This window comes from Zalophus californianus, chromosome 1, assembly GCF_009762305.2.
Source record: "Zalophus californianus isolate mZalCal1 chromosome 1, mZalCal1.pri.v2, whole genome shotgun sequence".
Classification (NCBI taxonomy): Eukaryota; Metazoa; Chordata; class Mammalia; order Carnivora; family Otariidae; genus Zalophus; species Zalophus californianus.
Window position 1 is genome coordinate 39,274,604 of NC_045595.1, and position 14,225 is coordinate 39,288,828.

The 14,225-nt window shown below is 40.7% G+C and overlaps 1 protein-coding gene across 1 annotated transcript in view; it reads right to left on the reverse strand.

The window, feature by feature from the left end:
* Nucleotides 1-530: 530 nt before the first annotated feature.
* Nucleotides 531-14,225, reverse strand: part of LOC113917920 (RING1 and YY1 binding protein) — a 75,752-nt gene continuing 62,057 nt past the window's right edge. The window contains exons 3-5 of the mRNA XM_027586013.1: nt 5,143-5,319; nt 4,956-5,054; nt 531-4,569 (exon numbers count right to left, since the gene is read on the reverse strand). Of these exons, the coding sequence (XP_027441814.1) occupies nt 4,317-4,569; nt 4,956-5,054; nt 5,143-5,319 (529 nt within the window). The 3' untranslated portion in view covers nt 531-4,316. The remainder of the gene's footprint in view (nt 4,570-4,955; nt 5,055-5,142; nt 5,320-14,225) is intronic.

A 14,225-nucleotide genomic window follows, 5' to 3' on the forward strand; every position in this document is an offset into this window, starting at 1 on the left:
CAAACTCGGGACAAAGAGGAGTAATCAGGGGGTGGATCTTGAAGTGTTTCAAGTGGTTTCCATATTCTTTGGAAGGCTACTGCGACTGTCGTGGCCTCTGGGCAGCAGTCCCCCAGCTGCTTGTGTGGCTTTTAGGCCTGATGCTGCATTTCGCTGACATCCGAGTCACAGTGTACCTAACTGCATGTGACCAGAAACGGGGTGTCTTCTGAGGGTTTTCAGTCATCCACTGAACCATCAGCCATCATCTCCTTTAAATCACTGCAACCGATCTCAAAAGAAGAGCTTACACACATTAGTTGGTTTTCTTCCCCAATCTGGACATTCTTTCATTCAATCGTGCTTGCTGCTGCAGCTTAGACACATGTCCCGAGACACCCAAATCAACTTGCACTTCTGATAAACAACTCGAGTCCTCCTTAGCCTCCTGCTCCCACTGTAAATATCCCACAAGCTAAAAATCCGAGTACAGTAAGTAACCATTTTCCTAAGGGCTAAAATCTATACACAAGAAAATAAAGATTTCCATGTAAATTTTACTATTTTATTTGTGAAAAAACTACAAGCAGAATTCATAAATAGACATTTCTATTTAAAGCAGGAAAATGATAAAGTGGCTTCTAATAACATAGTCGTGCACATGCCAGTAACAGGAATATATTAACATCTTTTATTTGCTAGACAAAGAGCAGTGTCCAATATAAATTTTCCCAAAACATTTAAGACCTGTGAATTTCTGACCAGTTCACAAAACCACCAACTGACACTTTAGCATGAAGAAAAAAACAAACCTAACAGACTGTCAGCTCTAAAGACGTTACAGAGCAGAAACTTCCAAAAGCGTTATACAAGCTGTCTTTCTGGGCAAATGAAAAATATAGCTCGTATAATACATTAACAAAAATTCACAAGATAAGATTATGTTTGGACATACTTAACAAGCATTCTCTATTTGTCTCCAACAAACAAAGCTAAGGAAATAATGTAACCATCTTTACACAGTAAATTAAGGTTACAAGTCATACACAAGAACAGAACTGCTTGCGCATTAAAAACTGTTCAGCTCCATTGTCATATTCTAAATGTTGGCTCTTAAACCATTTTCGGTTACATACAAGCAAAGGTTATTATATATTCAGCAATTAATAAATTTTCAATAATTTAAGATACGGTAGCTTAAAAAAGTAGACTGAGAATGGTCTTGATAAGGCAGGTGGAACATCTTAGTGGAACTAAACTCACAGAAGCTTCTGCCAATGTTTTTAAAGATCCAGATTGAAACTGAAAGGTTTTGATTAAAATATTTTGTGGGTGTCAAGACGTCTTTACCTTTTTTAAAAACTGCATGACTCAAGCAGAGCAAGTCAGGTAAGCTCTGTGTGTGTGTGCGCGCGCGTGCACGCACGCAAGAGTGTGAAAGATAGTGTGGTATTAAAACAAATGGAAACTTGCAAGCGTAACACTGTGCTTTTGTTTTTTTGTTTGTTTTGTTTTTATAACCTGCTTACTGTGCCACTGAATACCAAGTATTTCTGGTCCTCTTTTAATATATATCTTTATAATCTACACTAGTGTTTTTACGCGCTGCCTACTAATTGTAGGGCAAACTGCAAATGCAAGAAGTTACAGGAATTCCATTTCCAGAATACATGCCTGAGGGATGTCATCAATTTTGGAAACTAAAAGTTTAAGGTGCCTACCACCTCACTACCTCAACAGAAGACACAACAGCAGCTAGAGGACTGGAGCGGTAACATCGTCGACAAGTCCCACTGTTAGCTGCAGTTCTAGCCAAATGCCAATCTCATCTCACCTGTTCTAAAGCAATCCTCCCTTCCTTCACCCCTCCCCATTCTTTCATGTATTGATTTATCACGGAGGCAAAACTGAAAAACCAAGACATTGGCAATGAATTAATTAGCAGCCTATGAGTAGCTGGTTAATCAGCTTTTTCCACTAATCTAGGGGTCCAATCACTTTACATGAAACTAATTTTGAACACGTACACAGTGTTTCTGAACAAAGTGCATACCAACACTTACTGGTTCAAAAAGCAGTGCAACCCACATGAGTTTGGTGGCATTTAAATTTTTTTAAAAAGTTAATTAAAAAACGTAGCAATTCCTTACAGCTCTGGAAAATAAATATGGCTGACTAATTTACCCTCCCTGAGACCCTTAATAAAAGGAATATTAAAACTTTAGAAGGAATGTCTTTGCAATATCCCACTAATATTAAAATGTGGATTTAAAATTCATAGTCAAATCACTATGTATTATATATTCTGATGCTTACAGAAAGCATCTGATTTCCTTTGGTTCATTAATAAATACTTTAAAAATGTATTTAAAAAGATAGCATAGCTTGCATCCCAGATACAAGCATTATTTTAAAAAGAGGGGAACAATTGTCCGTGCATTTGAGAATAGGACCACAGCAACAAATGGCACTGCTTTATCGTCTATACCTTTGAGAACAGAATTTGAATTATGGTGCATTAGTGACTACAGAATAGTTTTAATGTAAATGTGAAAGGAACCTTTCCCGTTGGCTACTCAAATCAAGCTGTTAATTGTTTCTTTTTTACTCGTTGCCTCCACAGACAAGTACTTCTGTTCTTAAGCAAACCAGGTTTTTCACACCAAAACGTGGCGTTTCATCACAAATTGGCTGCCCTCCCGTGAATCCTTCAGTATGTTAAAGTAAAGGAAGGTTAACACCAAGTTCCCATGCTTGAAATGACTCTGAAGCCTATGAACCGTGTGGATATGAATCTAAGAGTCAAACAGAAGAGAGACCCTAAATCCAAACAAAGCAAAACAAAACATTTGAAAAATAAGGAGGGGGTAGAATCCCTGTTAGTGGTCTTTGTTTTTTGTTTGTTTTCGCAAGACAGTAAAAAATGAATGAAAAGAAACCTTGAAAGAATTTGCTCAAGCTATCTTTATGATGAGAAAGAAAGAATCACAGGCTCGCAGGAAGTATGAGCTTTCCCTGCAATTCTGGCTGCTAGTGCTTAAACCATTCACCACTTGAGTTCCTTCCCACAGCGGGAATTGAGAAATGTCTCCAAACACTGAAAAGCTCCATGTCGGGACTGGATGTGCAGTTGATAACCTTTGTTCAGTAAAGCAAACAAGAGATTTTAAGAAAGAGAAAGAATTCTCATAACTAAATTGGTAGGGTAAGGAAAAGGAGGGGACACGAGGCAAACCAATTTCAATTACGAAAACCACAACTGCAATGTCACGTGCAAAGTGGAAATAGGGAGTTGCTTCTTTTATGGACCAAAAACACAGTTTAGACGGTTTTAATCCTAAAACTAAGAGACAATTTATATTTACCTCAGTCATGAGTAGAGGTCTGGAAAATGGATGGAATTCGAGTTACAGAATACCATATTTTCATGAGTGCTTATGTAAGAACAGCAATGTTAACATGTAACCGGAACTTACACGAATACTTGGCATTCTGGAGCTAGTTTAGTTACTTTTGAACGATCAAAGCCCTCCCAACTAAACCATGTGTGATTTGTCAGTTATTCCATTGCAAATGCAGGCTATCTGGAGCAGTCTTTAAATTTGAGATCACATTGTTTAAAAAATATATTTTTTTCTATCGTCCAGTACTCTTTAGACAGATGAAGAGAGTCAAGTTCCCACGTGGGTTGGAACAGACTTCATGTAAGACTGACTTTAATTTAATTTCAGCACTTTCATAGAAGGGACTGTCCCAGATCTGTTAACTGTTCAATGTTGTATTCACTTCACAGTGTATCAAGCACCAGCGTTGCCATGGATTGGTTTCAAATAACCCTTTATATATAATTTTATATTTATATATATATAGTTATATCAAAACTGATAGTACATAGTATAACTGGAAGAAAGAACTAAACTTAAAAGGATATGCTGAAAGGATGGAGTTTGTGAACACAATAAATAAAAGTTCCCTCCCCCTCCCAACCCTCCCCCCAACAAAACAAAAACAAAAACCAGTTGTAATGTACATGGAAAATTGTGCACAGCAGATTTTTTTTTTTTTTATAAAAAGTAGATTCAGGAGCACATCCAATTATAAATGATTGTTAGGAAAATCATATAAAACAATGGAATACATAAAAGTGTCAAGAGTAATCGTCAGGGTGCGAAATTCCTTGGTGGCCAGATGCCCATGGCAAGCAGAAATTATCCTGGCAGCTTCACTAAGAGGCCGATGTCCACAGAAGATTCTCCAGGGGGTGCAAGCAGCATGGGCAGGTGGAGGATTTGAATTTCATACCCTGATTCATAGTTTTCACAATTCCATGTGCAATTTCAGAAAGATTCATCATTTACTGCTGACATGTCGCCCTTTGGCGTGGAGGAACGGGAGGAGCCCTTGTCTGTGCTCTCCGACCCCGAGCTGCTCTGGTTCTGCTGTTCTGACCCTGCACTGGAGGTCACTGTGGATGAGGATGTCGAGGAGGAGCGAGTCTTTTCCTTAAAGTCTGTGATAATGACGGTGACGTTGCCCACAGTCACTGCCAACTGCTGTGCGGTGCTCCTGTCCACGTTTTTCAGCCGAGGCCTGAAAGCAACACCCCGGGGAACAGCCAATTAAATAAGCTATGGATTCAAAGCGACTTCTTCATCAATACACACGAGACTTCATAAATTGCCACCACACATACCAAAGCTTACTACTTTAGCAACAGAAACCACCATTAAACAAAGCTTTGGACCAATGCAAAACTATCATCAGTTTATCTTTCTCATGTTGTAGCCACAGTGATACAGAAACAGCCCACATATACACACACGTGTGTCTTCAAAGTTGACAGCCCATACCCATCTCACGCCCCCCAACACCGTTCTCAGCCTGCAAACCCAGAGGCACAAAACCGCCCTGGGGTCCTTGACTAGGACCAAGTAAATCAGAGCATCAATGCTGTATTTCATTCTAGTTCCAAATACCTTGAGGTGTGATTCGTTTCACTGGTCTTTGTTGTAGCATTTGCAGACTGTATACTGTTTGCTTCGCTCGGAGGATCTTTCAGGATATCAGACTTTGGTCTAAGGTGGGGACACAAAAAGGCAACAGCTTAGATTCACCTGCAAAATAATATCTACTGTGCTGAGTTAGCTGGGAATGGGAACTTACTTTGTTTTCTTGTTGGTATTTTTCTTGGTGACACTAGGACTAATTTCCTTATCTTTCTCAGGTTTCTCTTTGTCTTGCTTTTCCACTTTCTCCTTCTTCTCCTTTTTAGGGGGTGGTGGGGTGGCATACTGTTGTGCCACTTGTTGTGCCACCAGCTGAGAATTGATCCGAGGTTTTCTAGAACATTCAAGAAAAGACACATCATTCTTCGCTTTATAAATTATTTCTCTTTTTTTAATTTTGGTTTTATAATTTCTTAGGTGTTTTATTACTAGTATTTGGCAACTCGAAATTAAATTACTTGTTATTTCTACATGATTGTTTCTGTGCAGTATGGATAAGTCCGTAAAACTTTTCCTCTTTCAAATCCACCTCCTGTATACATGTCTACCTTTAATGACACATACACATGTGCTCAAACATACACATCCCTTCGCAGTAAAAAACTCCTTCAGCCCATAAAACATGACACTGTTTCTAAGAGTGCTGACAACACTACTTCTTTTGAGCTGTCAAGATTATACTGACTGACAGCTTTCAAATACTCCTGCTGCAGAGGGTTAATCTCATTTTATTAAATGGACACTGGTAAACCCTTGAAAGGAGAATGAAATTAGAAGTGTGACATTCACTTCTCAATCTAATTATTCCAACTTGCTCGGCTCCCCTGCAGCTCTGTGATTGGCATGGACAACACATATAGAGCAATAAAAGGTAACTGTGGTTCCTACTAGCTCCCAAGGGGTGAAAGACTGAGAGTCACTATAAAAAAAACCTCAGACAAGTGATACATTCATTGTACCATCAACCATTCCGTCTCCGCCAATCTCCAACTGACACCGGCTCTTAACACTATTGTTTACAAATTCTAAGTGCTGCCAAACACTCTGCACAATACATGAGCATTCAAACCCAAATGGGAAAGGGAGAAAGAGCTTATGTGTTATTTCTATAATATATTCATTTTCAAAGATATTCCCATCTAGACTGCCATTTATAATAGAATAAAGTCTCCAAAAACAAGGTAGGAAACAAATACTCAGATGGTCATTAATGAGGTGAATGACTGGCTGTCTCAATGTAACCATCACCTTCACACCCCTACAGCTCCCTCTCATTCCCCAGGATGGAGAACTGGGCCAGAAAACATAACCGGACACCCTAGGTCTGGCTCATCAGTGGGAAGGCCAGTGGTGGAACACTGCGGGGGGGGGGGGAATGACAAACCAACAAATTTGGAAAAACAGAACAGCCGCTAGATACATGACATGCTGAACCCCTAAGTTAACCCCCATGTTCCTGGAGCTCATGAGAGCAGGTGTGGGGTGGATGAGGAGGAGACAGATGGCTCACTCCCATGAGCTCACCAACGTGAGCCTGAGCATGGAAGGCACTGGGTTTGCTCTGTTTCAGTACTTCTTTGGTGCTAGTGTGGCTTTGCCTGAAAACAGATCAACGAAGATGCAATCTCATATCAAGCTTCCTATCAGCCTCCAACAACACAGGCCTTGGTCATGGCGTGGCACACGTGAAACCCAGTCACAGGTACACCTCAGCGTGGACCACAGTCTCTTGTCACTGGGCAAGAGGTGCAAACACAGACGTCAAGTACCCTAGGGAAAGGGAGGAATGTACTTACTCTAAGCCACCACGTCCCCAAACACACACATGAAAGGTAACCTTCTCTTCTGACAGGTTCTGAAAGCAAGGCGGCAGCTACTCCGCCAAAGAGTTAAGTATGAATGTGTTAGATACTTACAAGGAAGATAATCACCACTACCAAACATTTCACACTCATGGGGGCAAATCAGCAATTCAGCCGTCTAAAGGGACTACAGAGCAGTTTAAATCCATTAAATAAAATGCCATACACTAAACAACACTCAGGTGTCAAAATGAGTAACTCGACCAGAGTTAATACTGTGAAAAAGCCATAAAAACTTTATGAAAAACTACACTTTGAGAATTTCAGTTAAGCCAGTATGTGCACTTTATTCCAGAGCACTCTGATATGCAAAAACAAGAGGGGACACCTGGACACCAGCCTAAGAAAACCTTCAACGGTGACAGAATCAAAGGTAACTGCCATCCTAATCAACAGGCCCACCCAATCTGAGTTAGAGGGGTCTGTCTCACTCTAGAACACCCTACATAAAAGTTCTGTCACTCACAATGCTGTACTGAAATTGCCAATCAACTGTAAACTCCTCAGTGGCAAGATCACATCTTAATCATTCTTGTCACAATGTCATTCAGCACGGTGGCAGGTACTCAATAAAATTATCTACTGGATGAATAAATAGGTGACCACAGCAGAGAAAGACCAAGTAAAATGAGAACAGACAAGAGGGTCCAAGCTTTGGTGATCGGGAGGATGTCAATGCTGACTTCCAGGACAGCAGGCCACATGGAATCAAGAGCTGCAAAGACTTGATGGATTACAGCCTGCAGGAGGACTAGTACAGAGATGGAAAACAGGAACCCTTCTCTGAGAATCATGGTGCTGAGGTAGAGGATGGCTCTGGCCATTACCGAAAGCAGCACGCCAGGTTTGAGATTTCTATAGGAAAAGGAGACTTAAATCATGTTGTACGCCACAAAAGGCGGAAAAGGATGAAGGTGGGCAAAGGAGAGAAAGTACAATCAAGAACAGTCCTGGATGGGGCGCCTGGGTGGTTCAGTCATTAAGCGTCTGCCTTCGGCTCAGGTCATGATCCCAGGGTCCTGGGATCGAGTCCCGCATCAGGCTTCCTGCTTCTCCTTCTCCCCCTGCTTGTGTTCCCTCTCTCGCTGTGTCTCTTTCTGTCAAATAAATAAATAAAATCTTAAAAACAAAAAACAAAAAAAACAGTCCTGGAAAAGGAATGCGGACACTTTTCTTCTGAGACGGGAGAGGGATGCTAGGTAAAAGAAGTCAGAGAAGAGAATCAGAAACCATGGACATTAGAAGTGGTGTCTGGTTCAGTGAATAGCAGGCACTAAGAGCAGAAAAGAGAGCTAGTGATGATCAGAGAGAGAAGGAAATGGCTTGTTTTAATTTTTTAATTTGAGTATAAAGTTGACATACAGTGTTATATTACCTTCAGGTGATTGAACAGCTCTATATGCTACGCTCACCACAAGTGTAGCCTCCATCAAAAAGTTACTTGTATCTTGAGTGTGTGTGTGTGTGGGGGGGGGGGCATGAGTGTGGGGGCCATAAAGAAGCTTACAACCAGCCAGACATCATGCTTGTCCAGGACGGAGTACTCCCAAACAAGGGCGGCCTGCCAAGGCTCTGGGCATACCAAGGACAACAGGTGAGGTGTCTGTGTGGTTCTGCCCCTAGTGATCATTCCCTAACACTTCCACAAATACACTGTCAGAATTCTTCTTCAGCACATGCACCATAGTCCAGTTATCTACAGGGAAAAAAAATCTACATGTACAGAAGGTAAAGTTCAGCTATAATTCTTAATATGCAGCACATGTGCAAAGCGATGGGACTGTTCTTACTTGCTTCTAGGAAAATGGATATTGGACTAGAATGGTGAAGCTGAGTGCTGTTCTCCAATAGCCTACCAGGCCACAACCTCATAAATGAAAAGGACCCAAGGCTACTTGGGATCTGATAATAAGCAAATAAGCAAGAAATACAGGGTGTCTGCTAAAAGCATCTGTGTTGTGTCAAAAATATTGCTGTTTTATGTCATATATGTCACAAAGTTAACAACCTAACTCCTCAGGCATTACTTGCACCCTCCCCACAAAAAACCCTCCACAACAGACAAGCATTTATTACTTAAATGACTACAGCAGCTTTTTCAACTTCCCCCCCACCCCCAACAAGTCCCACAGAACTTCTAAAATCAGGGCTCGGGGATGAGGTAGGAAATAAACCTAACCAATTTTTTTTTTAAGATTTTAAAGTAATCTCTACACCTAATGTGGGGCTCGAACTCAGAGCCCTGGGATCAAGAGTCGCACACTCTTCTGACTGAGCCAGCCAGGTACCCCACACCTAAAAAATTTTTTAAAAGGTGCACAGTGTTTCTGAACAAAGTGCATTATACTTACTGGTTCAAAAGGCAAAGCCAACCACTTTGGAAGAGGAAGGTAAAGAAAACTAGAAGGCCCACCAGTGTGAACACAACCCCCCAAGTGCCACCCTGTCGGAACTGGTGTCGCCTGTCCTGCCACCTGTCCCCTTCTTGTTCCTAGGCTTGTGTTGTGACTGCACGTGGAAGAACGGGAATGTCCGATCCGCACGAGAATGGCACTCTGCTCCAGTGAGGCCGTGCCAGCTCCTCTGGACAAGACCCCGCGAACTGCCTGAAGTGGCAGAGGCAGAGCCCTCGCACGGCCATCACAGGACGGGCCAGCATGCAGGGAACACAGCACAGTGCCTCTCCAGGAGGGATGGACTATCCTCACTTTACAAAGTAAGAAGAATGAGGAGCTGCAAGATAAAGAAACTTGTCGGGGCGCCTGGGTGACTCAAGTCATTAAGCATCTGCCTTCGGCTCAGGTCATGATCCCAGGGTCCTGGGATCGAGCCCCACATCAGGCTACCTGCTCAGCGGGAAGCCTGCTTCTCCCTCTCCCACTCCCCCTGCTTGTGTTCCCTCTCACACTGTCTCTCTCTGTCAAATAAATAAAATCTTAAAAAAAAGAAAAGAAAAGAAAAAGAAACTTGTCTAAAGGCTAACAATTAAGTAGCTGAGCTGCGATTTTTAACCCAGATCTATCTGGACTCTCTCTGGACTCCTGTTATGGAAGGTAACCTCAAATGAGTCTCCTGCCTTTAAAGAGCCCAGATGTGTGTGCACGTGCGTGTGTGCACGCGCACGCCTGTCTGAGAGACTCGGGCCTGGGGTACCAGGGTGAAAAATCAAGGCTAACCCAGTCTGCAGTTTCATTAAACAACTCCCCAAGAATGCCAGACGCCTCAGCCTCACCATCCTTGTTCTGGAAAGGACTCGTTGTCCTTAAGGGAAGATAAAAGGGCAGGAGGGCTAGCAAGAATGCTTTCCACTGCCTATGGAACATTCCCAGGAAGAAGTGAACCTTTATCATGAGATGGGATAGATACTGCAGATCAGTAAGAAATCCATCACCTTCCACAGATTTACATTGCCTCATCTGTCTTGTAAGTGTCATACAACACACAGACAGCACATTTAATGGGCACAACTTTCAACATGTTGCAAAAAGTCAATTCTTCAATATGCAGGTGCCAGTCTGAGTTCTTCAAAATTACCTGTTTCTCAACTAACAAGCCTAAAATAAGCAATTAATAGCCTTAGCAATACAGTGGAAAGCATTAGATCAAAGCACATGGCTTAAGCTCTAGATGTCTAAGCCTTGAATTAAAGCCAATCAACTACCACCACCAAACAAATGAAAAACCCTATTTGAGAAATGTTATAAACAGGGGGCCTAGTTTCCTTTCTTTAAAGAATAAAGTTGACACTATAAAGTGTTTTGTATCTTCTTCAAGACTTTTAATGGAAAAAAGGTGTCTTAAAATTATTTTATAGGTTTATTGTTGCTGTTTCAATAAACATTTACGAATGAAAATTTGCTGTGAAATTTCAATAACAAATCATTAAGAAAACAAGTCTATGTATTTGCATTTAAAGCAGCTAATACTGGGGTGCCTGGGTGGCTCAGTCGGTTAAGCGTCTGCCTTTGGTTCAGGTCATGATCCCAGGGTCCTGGGATGGAGTCCCCCAATGGGCTCCCTGCTCAGTGGGGAGTCTGTTTCTCCCTCTGCCACTCCCCTTGCTTGTGTGCTCGCTCCCTCTGACAAATAAAATCTTAAAAAAAAAAAACCAGCTAATATTTCAGAAGAGTCCATTCCATAAAAAGTGAAGCAAATCTTCATGTAGGGACAACCTTAATTTTAGACTAGGAAAAAATTTCAGAGTTTGAACATACACGAATGAATGAATAGAAATGACAGCACAAAACAATCTTTCTGAATTGTTTTTGTTATGTGTACTCACAACACTTCAGGGGCACACAGGCAAATTCTTTTATTTTTTTTTTTAATTTTAGTCAAACCTATTTTTTTAAGAGGTGTTTACCATATACCCTTTCTCTTGTCTGCTTGTGTACAGCTCAGAGGAACATGAGCTCTTACAACTCATTTCTCATGCACTTCTCTGTATCTCAGCTACCAAACAAGCAACAAGACAAACCCATTTTCTTGTGGTTCAGGCAACAACGAACAAGAAGAATCTCTAACAAATTTTATCTTGTCCTTGATTATGTTCAGCTTTTCCTAAATTATCATTTGTGCATGTTGCCAACTTAGGGAATTCCATATGGTGTCTCACTTTTCAATTAAAATACCCCGCAAAGACTCTGGAATCAGACAATCAACTCATCCTTTTTTTTTTTAAAGGTGCTTTACAAACTTATAAAACATCTTCACTAAGTCAGCTTATACCATTCCCGAGTTCTCTGGATGTTTACAACTACCCAACCCTTTTCTTGCCTTGGCAATCTGTTAGTTGAAGAACTAGCAACTTCAAGAATTTAACAGTTCTGAGAATGTCTTTCCACTATTAGCTCACTCCTATCAGGAGCCCACGATTCTTTATGATGTATCACATGGTAATATAAAAGGAACCTGCACACGACCCATTTTCCCATCAAAAGGTCATCCTATACATATGTACTAGGCCAGCTAGGACAGATTCTACCCCACTCAGTAACTGAACTTTTGTATTAATGATGCCCCCAAACAAAAACATACCAGCTGGGAACATAGCAATGTCCATATTTACTTCTAAGGCAATGTACACATTGGGTCAACAACACTGCCCAAGACACACTAATGGCCCTGGCTTTGATGACTAATACAGAAAAGAGGCCCTACAAGAACAACCTGTTTTTTGTTCATTTTACCCACCAGCTCCTGACCCATTCTATTTTTTTAAAAGAGCAAAGATAACCCAGAAAAGAAATGCTGGGAACAGAAACAGAAATTAGAATTCCGGCTCCAACATCAATGACCACGAGACCTTACAAGGTGATAGAAAACTTTTAAAATCTAGAAATGTATAGATTTAAAGTTAATAGGTCACTTTTAGGGCTCTTCCCCCTTTGTGTATTACTTATTTTTAAATAACTATCATCTCACTTTATCCTCAACAATTTCAAAAGTTAGACAGCAAGATTCCCAGTTAAAAAAAAATTAAAAAAATAAAATAAAATAAAATAAAAAATGAGAGGGTTAACAACTACAAAGAGAAGCAGAATCTCCAGACTATAGTGCGGTATTCTTTCAGCTATGCCATGTGAGGCTGAGACTTTTTTAAATAAAAGGTTTTAATCTCTTAATTTCTGTACTTTTTCATATTTGTTGCAGTGTTATAGGACAGTATAATTACTAAGAATCACCAAGGTGATCAACTAGCCCAACGAAGAATAACAGATGAGGAAATACAGCAGATAATCTGGTTCAAAAGTAAATCCCCAGGGATTTTCTAGTTAAGAGCTTTCTTTGCCACTATTTCTAAGGACTGATTATCTAAACAGACCACTGAACAAACAAATATTCGTATGTTCAGCTATGGAAGATGAAACTGTCCCCAACCTAATTCCTCCATGATGCCTTAAACACAAGACCTCATTGTACCAGTTGTTAGTCCCAATGACCAGAGTGCCCTTTCAGCTGGCTAGCTGGGGCCCATGTCAACATTCAGACCTAGCTGGCTCTGCTGTGAAAGATCAGTACTTGTGGCCTTCCCCAGAGCTGCTCTTGCCACAATGTCAGGCCATGCAGCACACCAGGGTAAAAAGAAACCTGTATGACCTTGTGACTTTCACTGAACCCAACCATCATTATAATATGGATAACTTTAAAAAGTCAACTATCACTTAACATTGCTAGGATCATACATGGTATGGCATTATCAATGTCTCTCTGCTTCCCCAACAGTATCTCTTCTTGCCGTTCTTTTCCTCCCAAATGTAAAGAAAATGTTCTTTCATCTCTCACGTACACACTTATCTTCATGAAGTTTCCCATATCCTTTGGCTTATCTTTTAGAATGAGCCATTAAGTGACCCAAGGCGTCTTAGTTATCTTTCTACGTTACTCCTTCCCAACAGTACACATCCTTGACTTAGGTTGTACCACTCTACTCTGACCAGAAACTAAAGCTTTCTCTCAAGTCTGACTCCAACTATCAAGTTTTTAAAAAACCCAAACCATCCCCTTTGTCTCACATATCTTTCCTTCCACCATCTTCACACACAGCTGATGGGGAGAGCCCACTCTGGCGTTAGGACAGTCTTTGGACTTAATATAGGCCCCCCACTACTGAGAGCTAGTAGTAGTAGTTACTCAAAAGGGGAATGGGGCCATATATCATTTAATACAGTTGAAGTCAAGATTAAACGAAGTGAAGTTCACTTAGCTTATCATAGTTCATGTACACAGAATGCACAGATACTCAACAAAATAATTCCCCTTAAAAGTAATGTATACATTTCAAAGCACTACTTTTCCAGCTGCAGATGTGTCTACCACCCGTCCTCAGATACTGGGAAGCAAATGGCAAGATTTACAAATGAAAGAATTTGGTAAGCCTGCCCTAGGAAATGGTTGTAGAGACATAAATCCTTCACATGTGTTAGTATCCTCAAGTTAATCATGCTATCTAGCAGTAAGAGCAGCATTAAGGATCCTCATAAACATAGCTACCAATATTTCTGCATATCAGTATCAGAACTGTCATTTTGCAGATATTCCTTTTAAGAGAATGTCTTTAGGGTAAGTCACCAGACCAACTGTACAATACCTAACGGTATTACATAAACTCTCACCAGATACAACTTGGTTAGGAACAAACAACTGGCTCCAATAAGCATCATTAATAAACAGCAGAATCAGCAATGTTCTATTCTAGATTCAAAATTGTTATTTTGAATATTCAAATATGTCTTATGCCCTGAAAACACACTTACTTTACAAATAACCACTAAGTATAGGCACTATATAACCTCTCTGTAACTCAGAAACACATTCAATAGGCAAAAGGAGCTACAGGTGGTTTGCAGTCTTGAAAGACATCTATTTTATTTATTTA